General features: G+C 29.7%; 2 protein-coding genes across 3 annotated transcripts in view; both read left to right on the forward strand.

Moving 5' to 3' along the window:
• The first annotated feature begins 1,042 nt into the window (after window positions 1–1,042).
• LOC118440487 (uncharacterized) lies at window positions 1,043–10,643 on the forward strand. The gene is made up of 7 exons (XM_085658348.1): window positions 1,043–1,425; window positions 2,262–2,358; window positions 5,372–5,631; window positions 6,807–7,094; window positions 7,533–7,646; window positions 9,106–9,273; window positions 10,094–10,643. The coding sequence occupies exons 1-7, from the start codon at window positions 1,075–1,077 to the stop codon at window positions 10,337–10,339; spliced, it is 1,524 nt and encodes a 507-aa protein (XP_085514474.1). The 5' UTR covers window positions 1,043–1,074; the 3' UTR covers window positions 10,340–10,643.
• The window catches only part of 5-HT1 (serotonin receptor), a 134,299-nt gene continuing 128,203 nt past the window's right edge, over window positions 5,628–11,723 (forward strand). For both annotated transcript variants that reach the window (XM_035863592.2, XM_035863595.2), the window contains exon 1: window positions 5,628–5,720. The gene's annotated coding sequence lies outside the window, so the exon portion shown is untranslated. The remainder of the gene's footprint in view (window positions 5,721–11,723) is intronic.

The following is an 11,723-nucleotide window of genomic DNA, read 5'->3' on the forward strand; positions in this document are numbered from 1 at the left end:
TCGAAAACGAACTGAAAATACTTCGATGATTACCGATTGATAATTTTAGTTCAAGGTGTAGGTTGAATGACGTAAGCCAAGTAATAGAATTCGAAAGACAGGAAATCCGTGGGAATATTTTCTATCTCTCTTATTCTTCCTTTCTCTCTCTCTCTCTCTCTCTTACTCTCTTACTCTCACCTACCTTTATTCATTTTCAAATATTTTTAGCTGATTCTTAAGCTGGTGTTAATCCTAAATTCGACGAAGTTTCTCTTTCGTTTCAATTGAAATGGTCGAGTTGGGAACTTATCCAAAAGATTCTATGATCGTCTTCCATCCCCACCTTTTAACCAGTCGCATACTTGAAATAGTCAACGTGATGCGTCTATGATAGATAGCCGAGACGATTTCATTTCAACTCTATAGTCTATTTTTGCATCCACCTCCGTTAGAAATTCGCGCGAACGTATATACGCGTAGATTTTAGACGATATAATACATGTGTTTTTGTGTGTGTATATATACATATTGTGTGTGTGTGTGTGTGTGTGTGCACGTGCGTACATGCATGAGTGTAAGTACGTAGGCCGAATGATTACTCGTTTTCAGAATATACATTGAAAATTTCCTAAGAGAACTAACATCGTTCAAAAACGGAACAAACGTGTTCTATCCTCGTCTTGATCTTTCGATGTTTGCAGATCGAATTTAAAGATAGCTAAGTAGTACATATATATATATGTATATGCTATTTTTAATCTCGTAAGATTCTTTGATTTTAAAATAGTAATTTCGTCTTTGTTTTTTTCATATTTTTTTTTTTTGTATTCCAATATTCTATTTTCATTTTAGAACAACATATAATATTTTCTAACAGTTATCTTTGACGTTTAACTATAACCGATCATGTTATTTATTTATTCAAAATCTTCCTTCATGATAGAAAATTTTATATATATATATATACATATATGTGTGTGTGTGTGTGTGTGTGTGTAAATTCCATGTATTTTCAAACTTATATTTCTAGTTTTATTGCCTCTCATAGTTTTATTGCAGAACTTTTGTTATTACACAGAAAAATAATTCAAAATGCCAATAACTGTACGAGTACCAGCAATCCGTATTATTTATCTTATATCTACTGGTAGATATATGCATATGTGTGTATTTATATACATATATGTATACATATATATATATATATATATATATTTGCTTCGATATGCGACTAGAAAAATCATAGAGTCGATGCTCCGTATATACGCTGCCCCATCGGAGAAACTTCGAGTTTGGTCTATTTGGTTGTCTCAGATAAGCGACGAAGCTGAGCTATGGCAAAAATGGTTGTGCTCACACATAAACCTTTTTATACGAATGGCATCACGTTTGAGAGAAATCGAAGAGGAATATATTTCGGAACTAAAGAAATTGCAACCCGAGGTAAATCGTTTCTTTTTTCTTCTCTATCACTGTTTCTTTATTATTATAATAGAAGAACAAATTAATCTAATCAAAATTTTTGCTTCTTAAGTAAAATACATATAATTCGTTTGTGTTTGTATAAAGGAAAAAAAAAAAGAGAGAGAGAAAAATTTTTAATCAAATTTTAATGAAAAGATTAAAGAGATTAGAGATTAGATCATTCCAATTCGTAGAAATGATACGTATTATCGTTAAAGTCGAGTAATAAACATACAAGATACAACGTACAATAATAAACATTTTGTCCTACGCGAATCGAAACATACATAAGATATACGAATAGTTAAGTACGTATATATGTATATATATATGTCCTCAATGAAGGTCTTATGAATAACAACAATTCCTGGAAAGTGACGAGATATCTACGTACGTCTTACATACGATATAAACAATTTAGTTTCTAGCCGACTACGGAGAGGTACGGACGTGTTTCGAATAAAGATTATTATATCGTCGTAATAAAATATGATTATTAATTTTTAAACGAGACGATTCAACAAAATCACAGTAGAAATTAATACATAATATTACATAAGGGACATAGATTGCATTTAAACAGAGCATATAATATAAATCATATAAATTATATAACAAAATGGTTGAAAAATAATTAAAGAGAAATAGATGACGAAGATTTGATTAAAAATTTTTATTAATTAATTGTAATCATTTCTCGTTATATTATAAATATATATTATATTTATGACTTTGTTAATGGGGGAAAAAAAAAAAGAAAAAAGAAAAAAAAAACACACACACAGTCTATGTTTTAATCTGATCGATATTCATAGATGATCGAAGAAATACGAAGGATTTTCGCATACGAGGAGGACGCCATTGCCGACGACGGAATCGAGTATCCGGAAGGAGTTGAGGATTTTTACGACAGTAAGAAACGCATTCGCTTCGGTGATAAACGTAGATTTTATTCGATTAACTTGGAAGATACGGCGACGATCTGCTTCTTCCTATTTCTTTTTCTCTTATCTGTTTTTCTTTTATCTCTTTCTCTCTCGTTTTCATTCTCTCTCACTCACTCTCTCTCTCTCTCTCTCTCTCTCTCTCTCTCTCTCTCTCTCTCGCTCATTCATTCTATTTATCAGTGGTAAAGTATTTACGATTTTTACCAAGTACACACTTGAGTATGATAATTGAGTTAGCAGATGTAACTTGAGAACGAATGATCTATTCATTCGCATATTAATTTATATATATATATATATATATATATATATATATATATATAATAAATAAATAAATAAATAAATGTATATATATATATATGTGTATCGTTTTTCGCGTCTTTTGGCATATTAATATTCGTAGAAAGTATTTTTCCTTTAGAAAAAGAAAAAGAAAAAGGAAAAGGAAAGAAAAGAAAAAGAGAAAGAGAGATAGATAGATAGAGATAGAAAGAGATCGTATGATTTAAGCGGAAACGTCTGATTTATAGCGAGTACCAAGTTATAAGCGTTTCATCATTCTGCCTTCCTTTTACAAACAACTAATCAATATTTATGTCTCGCTCGGGAGACGACAGAACTCTCCTTTTCATATCGTTTGATTCACTTGCTAATATAGATATATTTCGCGAAAAGGCTGGGAAATCTTCTTGAAGAGTTTCAAGAGTTTTCTCTTTCCTTCTCTTTCTTTCTTTCCTTCTTTCTTTTTCCTTTTCTCTCTCTCTCTCTCTCTCTCTCTCTCTCTCTTTCTCTCTTCTTTCTCTCTCTTAAACTTTGAAACGAGAGATACGCTTTATAATTTTTCAACGAAACGCAATATTTACATCATCCAATTTATTAATCTAATCCAATAAACTTTAAAATATTTTCTATTTTGTAGTTTTATCTTTTATCTCGCACTTTTCATTCTTATTGAAATTAATGTATAATAATCTTCAATAATTAGCAAATTTCTTGTTGAAAAAAAAAAAATATATATATATATATATATGTATATATAAAAATATATATATATATGTATATGTCTATTTATTTTTTAACTTTTATCTCGTTTTATATCGTTTAGAGAGCAAACGTTTGTAGATATTTTAGATATTATTTTGAAAAATGTTACATTTGATTAAGATACACGATTAAGACACGAGAGAAAGAAAAAGAGAGAGAGAGAGAGAGAGAGAGAGAGAGAGAAAGAGAGAGAGTATAGGTGGTTGAATGGGGTGAATATTTTTTTCATTTATTTTTTTTTTTCTTATCCTTTAACTCCCTCTGTTTTTCTTAATGAAGTTCTCAAGATTTATGTGAAACAGTAGATAAGATGTTATTACGAAGTAAAGGAGGTGGTTGTACGAATCCTCGACGAAATTGTTAGCAGAAGTAAATTTTTCGATTATAAAGCAAGCATTCTCTCTCTCTCTCTCTCTCTCTCTCTCTCTATTTCTCTCTCACTCTATTTCTGCATTTTTCTGTCTATCTCTTTTAATACAATGCTTGCAATAATCTCTTCTATATTCTTTATATATATATATATATTTTATTAATTTATTTACAAATACTATGTACAATCCATTTGTAAAAAAATGATATAAGACGTCTCGGTTTATTATTAGATATAATTAAATAGCTAAGATTAAAATATTGCAGTATTATTATCGTGATATAAAAATTGAAAATGCTTTATTCGAGATAATAGAAGAGAGAGAGAGAGAGAGAGAGAGAGAGAGAGAAAACGATCCTATTTACAACAATATAGGATGATTATTTACTCAGATCGTTAAAAAAATTAAAAAAGTGTAGGTACTGCATTTTATTTTACTATGCATTCCAAAAATTAATAATCCAACCATTCGTAAATAATTATTTCTACTTGACCCATTTTTTACTCTCCCTACTCCCAACCTCTTAACCATTATATTTAATATTCCATTCGATTTTATCCTGCCCATTATATCAAGAGTCTAATTATTTTTCGTACGATTTTCAAAATGCGAATATTTGTAGTGAAAAAAAAAAAAGAAAATCAAGCACTACGATTGATTTTCCCTTATTAAGGAAAAAAATAAAATAAATAAATAAAAGAAAAGAAGAAGGAAGAAAAAAAAAACAGAGAATCGTCGATCCCAATTAATTGAAAAGCCATGAATCATTTGATTACCTCGAACGATCTCGATATTCTGTTCATCCCTTCGACTTTTATCCTTGAAGTACGTCTCATCTTTCTCCCTTTAATTTTCTATTAGTTAAGCTGGCAAATCCTCTGGCGATTTTCACGTTGAACAATCTTTCTTGAAAATAAAACGCTCCTATTATTCAAGCGATTTAATTCGATTCACAGGGGCTACTTTATGTCACTCGATCGTAATCTCCAAAAGTTTTTCATTGATATAGAAAAAAAGAGATAGGCAAAGGTGGTAAAAAAGAGATCCTTTCTGATTACTACATTTTTCTTTTTTTTTCTTTTTTTTTCTTATATTTAATTATTTTTCAAGGATATATTTTGTCATACAAAATATTAAATATCTGTATATATATATATATATATATATATATATATATATATATATAATTATTTATTTATCTATTTACTTATTTAATTAAATAGTTTTTTCTTTAATATTATAAAAGTAATAAAGTTACGAGAGAAAATGAAAAATTTTTATTAGACGTTTTCAAAATACAATATGGATATAATTTTTAATTGAAACTGTATAATTTTAGCTATTTCTTTTTTTCTTTTCTTTTCTTTTCTTTTTATTTAGATCTTTTTTATTTTTTTATTTTTTTTTATTTTTTTTCTTTTATACGATGTCTTGCCTCTATCCATCAGTCACGATCGTATATTAAGTATCGTACCGTCGTAAAAGGCATAAATTCGATTTTGGATTTGAAAGTATGATTCATCCTAACAGCATCAATGTTTTATCAAAAATTTGTCATGCCAGTTGAACAAGTGCTCGCAGACATCGTAAGCGGTAAGGAAAAGTCAGTCGAGGAGAAAGATGAAGGAGAAGAACGTGCACTCGAGAAAATCGCGGAGGAGGACGAGGAAAAAGAAGAAATGGTGAATGAGAAGATAGTGAACGAAACTGAGGAGGAGGAGAAGGAGGAGGAAAAGGAGGAGGAGAAGGAGGAGAAGGAGGAGGAGGAGAAGAAGGAGGAGGAGGAGGAGAAGGAGGAAGAGGAGGAGAAGGAGGAGGAGGAGGAGAAGGAGGTGGAGGAGGATGAGGAGGGGAAAGAACGTATGGGTGGAGGTGCAGACCAACCGGAGGAGACTACCAACGAAGAAGATTCGTGAGTAGGATCGTGATACGAATAAATTTGATCTAAAGTATAACTCGATATCATTTAATATATTTTTCTTTTGCGTTTTTTACTTTTCCTTTTTACTTTCTTATTTTTCAATTTTTTTTTTCATTTTTTTTTTTTTTTTTTTTTTTTTATTATACGGAGAAACACCACCAAAGAGGAGAAAGAAACAAACAAATGTTCTTTTGTTCAGCAACGAGATCTTACTTGTTGCTCAGAATGGAAAAAAAAATTTGATTCAATTATTTCAGATAAGTGTGTTGAAAGAAACACATCTACGATGCGTATTTACTTTTTGATTGGACGTAAAAATTGCTCTAACGGGGAAAGAAACAAATATTTCTTTTCTTTCTTTCTTCTTATGGTTTTTCTTTTTTTTTTTTTTTTCTTCTTTTGGTTAGCAACGAAATCTTACTTGTTGCACGAATTGGAAGAAAATTGATTCGTTTATTTTAAATAAATATATTGGAAGTAACGTTTCACTATGCGTATTTACTTTTTTAGTTAGACGAACGAACTCTTCTTAATGGGGAAAGATACGAATATTTCTATTCTTTTCTTTTTTTTTTTTTTTTTCTTTATGTTTACAGAAAATTCTAACTTGTTGCGTGCAATGGGGGAAAAAAAAAAAAAAAAGAAAAAAAAAGAGAAAAAGATTCATTGATTCTCATTTTAACATAAGCGTGTAAAATAGAAACACGTAAGACATTTTTACATAACTCTCGTAGATGATCAATAATCTTTATTATTTTGATTGTGATTACAATTAAATATATAAAATATTAACGAAGAATCAGATTCTCATAGTGATGTATATTAATTAATCGAGTTGTCGTTAATCAACCATAAGATTTATCTAGTTCGAAAAGAAGGAAGGATAAGGATTGATATAAAATAAGAGGGGAGAAATTGTTTAAAAGAGATTGACATTTATGATCGATAGACAAACGGATAGGAGGATGATTTTTTTTTTTTTTTTCCAATGAAAACAACTGTGATATATCTAAGAACGAAAAAGATTATTTATGGGTATGACCGATGACGATGATCGGACTTTTAATCTGAACGAAGGATATAACGCGTGCTTCTTCATACATTAGTACTGCTGTTATCTCGGAAATGGAGGAAGAGAGGGTGGAGGAGATTGAGGAAAAGGAGGAGGAAAAGGAGGAGGAAAAGGAAGAGGAAAAGGAGGAGGAAAAGGAAGAGAAAAAAGAAAACGATGAAATCGTCGAAAAGAAGGATAAGGATGAGATAGTCGATGATGATACGTCCGAGTATCTGAAAGAGTGGCCCTTGGGAATACAATGGGAACCCTTTGGAATTCAGAAAGAAAAGGATCCTACGGATATTATCGAAGTAACCACTATCCGCAATACCTTACATTTCGTATCCACGTTTAATTCATAGCTCGTTAATATAAAAACGGCTTCACCGATAGAAAATGGATATCTTCTTCTCCTTCTTCTTCTTCTTCTTCTTCTTCTTCTTTTTCTTCGTTTTGATATGGAATAATGATAAATGAGATTAGAGATAGAGATTAGAGTAATAAGAACCGATACGATATTCCTTATAATTCGTTCCGTATCGTATTTTTCCGAATGATCACTATATTATTCACAATGGAACGATGAAAGATTTATTTATTTATTTATTTTCTTTTTTTATCTTTTTCGTCCATCTTCTATGGTGTCGATTGTATATCTTTTTATTTGTTTGTCCGTCGATCTATGCTTCATTCTTTCTCTCTCTCTCTCTCTCTCTCTCTCTCTTTCTCTTTCTCATTTTTATTCGTAGAAATTAGAAATACCAAAAACAGTCGAGGAGATGCAAGAAATGATTAGAAATTTTACCATCCAAGCTACGATCTATCGATCCTATTTCAAATATTGGATGGAAATTGGCGAACAGGTAAGAAATTTATTTCTACGATATTCATTTCCTCTTGTTCCATTTTCTTTTTCTTGATTTAAAAAAAGGAAAAACAAATACAAATGAAAGAAAATAATTAAATAAATAAATGCATAATCCATTATCATGTACTTATTTATGTACAAATATATCTATGTACGTATGAGTATGTGTAACGAGTGATCGTCGATAAGTTCGATGTACGAATGATTTTCAAAATAAACAAAGGGATGAAAAAAAAAGAAAAAATAAAGAATGAAACAATAAGAAATGAAAAGATATACGACGGAGATATACGACAGTTTTATTCGTATAAAAAATACAAAATATATGAAAGTTGTGTTTTGATTCGTCGTAAGTTAAAGCGACATGGTCTTTCTGTAGAAAAAAAAAAAAAAACACATCCGTCCACTAATAATAAGTATACTTATTTCGCATATACCGAATTTTACGGGCATACAATGGAAATTTACTATAAAAGCAGAGATCGTCCTTTCGCTGGCGAACCAATTCTATTTGTAGAAACAAATAAATTGTAGAAAATGCAAATACCCGAACGATATATAATAGAATCGGTCCTTTGAATGCGTTTTTCGCTTCAAGGATTTTATCCGTTTCGATGGGCTTCCATTCGGATTGGACATGGAAAAAGGCAGAGATAGATAGGGTGAAATAAAGACAGATATAGAGATATAGATAGAGATAGAGAAAAAAGGGTGAAGAGAGGTTGGGAAGGGGCGGGGAGACTGGAAGAAAAGACGAATAGGAAAGAGAAAATAATTGGCTGGTTTGTTTTTTTTTTTTTTTTTTTTTTTTTGACAAAATGCAAAGCAGAACTACATATATTTACTATATACATATATATATATATATATATATATGAGGTGTTAAAATAAGAAAAGGTTTCAGAATTAAAAAAAAAAAAATATATATATATGTATGTATTTATATTTATATTTATATATTACTTGTAAATAGACAATGACACAAATATTTAAAATAGTATAAAACAGTCTAAAAAGGAAGAGAAAATTATTGAACGTTTGTGTGTTTGCGTATTTGCGTGTTTGTGTAAACAAAATAGGCAAACATAATTGCATACATTTACTATATATATATATATATATATATATATATATATATATATATATGTGCATACATATATATATATGTGCATACATATACGAGATATTAAAAAAAAAAAAAGAAAAAAGAAAAAAGGAGAAAAAAGATAAGAAAAAAGGACAGAAAAGAGTTGATAATACAGTATAGTAATATATAATACTTATTTTAAGCGAAGTTGAAAAAATTTTTGTGCAAATGTATTCGCACGAAAAAATGTTTCGACCAAATATTTTTTTTTTTTTTTCGAACGAATCCCTTTTTTTTTGTTGACACTACGTATACGTCAAACGTTACATACCTGATGGTAGATATTTGAAAACGATTGTTTTTTCAGGCGATCAAAGAGATCGTAGGTAGAACGATCATGTCTACGGCAAAATTACGTGGTATCTTGAAGGATGAAAACCCGGAGGCAAGTTTAAAACGGTGTTTGAACAATTCGAAGGGTAGAGCTAAACGGAACTCGTGTTTTTCACCTCCTATAAAACCTTCTCAAATGATGGTACGTTGTTGAATCATGTGAAAAAAAAACAAACGAACAAACAAACAAACAAAAAAAGAGCAAGTATGTATACACGTATATCTCACCATGTATATTTCATCATCTTTTCTTTTTTTCTTATTGTTTTTTTTTCCTTTCTTTCTTTTTTTTTTTTTTTTTTATTTAGAAAGAGATCTTTCTGTCGATCTTCCTTTCAAAAGGAAATATTTTTGTCTTGCAATCGGTGGACACGTCAATTTGGATTTTTCATTTTCTTATTTTACCCTCTTTATCATGAATTTCTTTTTCTTTTTTTTGTCTTTGTAACAGTAAACGATTATAAAATAGCTGAAGTCGATAATATTCGATTGAAAAAATATTTCGCACGTATAATTTCGAGTTATTTATTTACGATGTAGCAAAATGCGAATAGAAAGAAATATCGTTGCAACTTTTCGTCGTTAACATTTATTTTGATACAACAATTCGTCAATGAAATAGGGAAAAGAGAAAGGGAGGATGGGGGAGGAAAAAAAAAAGAAAAAAAGAAAAAGAAAGAGAAAAAAGAAAGAAAAAGGAAGAAGATTAATACTTTTATGAAGAATAAATTTCTTCGGTGATTATTATTATATATATTTTAATTTTCTCTTTTCTCTTTCTCCCTCTCTCTTCCTCTCTCTCTTTCTTTCTTTGCTGTCTGTCTCTCTCTCTCTCTCTCTCTCTCTCTCTCTCTCTCTCTCTCTCTATGAGATGAACTATTTCGCGTTCTTGGATCGATCGATGGATCTTATCTCTCGTTTGCTTATGTCCTTGTATAAATGAAAGAAAAATAAAAACACAGGCTCTTACGAAACGAATCGGCACGGAAGAGTTTTTGAAAGAGATGGCACGTGCTGAGGAGAACATACCGTATTTTTTCTATCGAAAAATTGACCCGGACATTGAGATAGCAATCAAGCACGACGACGAGGAGGTTATCCCAATGGATCCTGACAATGAAGTTATCTTTGGTAATTACGAAAGTCTTCGTTTCAACCTTACTGATAAACCCGGAAAGGATGGTAAATTTTCGATAGATGACGATTAGATTTATTTCCACGATCCGATCAATTTCCCAATAAATCGTATATATTTTATCTCACATATATTTTAATATTATTATAACAAATGAAAAGATATATTTTTACGAATGTTCATGTTATCTAACTAAGATAATAATAATAAATGAGAGAACGGTGAAGTATTTATGAAGACATATATATATATATATATATCTTGTTTAATATTTTTGTTAAAAAGATTATTAGTTATATCTATGGGTGAAGATAAAGTAAATTTATAAGTAAATTTATAACTCATGTATACACACACACACACATATGCAGATATAAACATATGCACAAACATACGTACATATATATGTATATATATATATATATATGTATTTTGCGTGTGTGTATGAATATGTATATATGTGTGTGTATATGTATATAGTTCACCATACCTATGTATATATATATATATATATATATATATATATCGATATATATATATATATATATCGTCTTCGAACTCGTTATCAAAGTTGTAACTTAGAACGTTAGATAAAGTGTGTAATGGACGAGTAATATTTGCGTGTTCACGTATGATGAGGGAAAGAGAGAAAAAGAGAAAGGAAGGATGGAAACCATGTTGTTCATAATGAATTTAAAACTAGAATTAACGTTCGATGCTGCCATAGTTACTTCCTGTAAATATATATATATATATATATATATATATATATATATATATATATATATATATTACTCAACTGTATAGATCCGAAACGAAACTTTTAACTCGATTTCTCTTTTTTTTCTATCTTTCACATAAACGAACAGAGAAATATTTTCTATTTTTCTTTTTTCTTTTTCTTTCTCTTTTTCTTTAGCATTTTTCTCTAACATTTGACTCACACGATATATACATTCAATGACTCTCGGTGTACGTTTATCAAGAGTTCCCGGTTAGTTGTCGTCGTCGCATTGGTTTCGCATTTCAGTAGTCGACGTGTTGGAAACGGAACTTGTCTTTCACGAGATTTCCCTTTCGCCATTTAATTTCACGATGTTCATCCAAAACTTTCCCGTTGGGATAAATCGTTCTTAACGACAGAGTTCGTTGGATTTTCTACCTCTAAGCTCGAAGTCAGTTCGTCTTCGAGTAAATAACATTTTCCCTATTTCCACTATTTCTATCAAAGTAAGATACATTTTCTCTTCTTCGTACAAAAATATATATATATATATGTGTGTGTGTGTGTGTGTGTGTGTGGATGAGAGTATACGTGAGTTATAAATTTATTTATAAATTTACTTTATCTTCTCACATAGAAAAAAAATATATATATATATGTATTTTTTTATCCTTTTCTACCATTTATTTGTTTGTATACAATTATTTTTAATTTTCGAATAAACTTGAAAAAT

This window comes from Vespa mandarinia, chromosome 7 (assembly GCF_050613455.1).
Source record: "Vespa mandarinia isolate Hongniang chromosome 7, ASM5061345v1, whole genome shotgun sequence".
In the NCBI taxonomy this organism is placed as follows: Eukaryota; Metazoa; Arthropoda; class Insecta; order Hymenoptera; family Vespidae; genus Vespa; species Vespa mandarinia.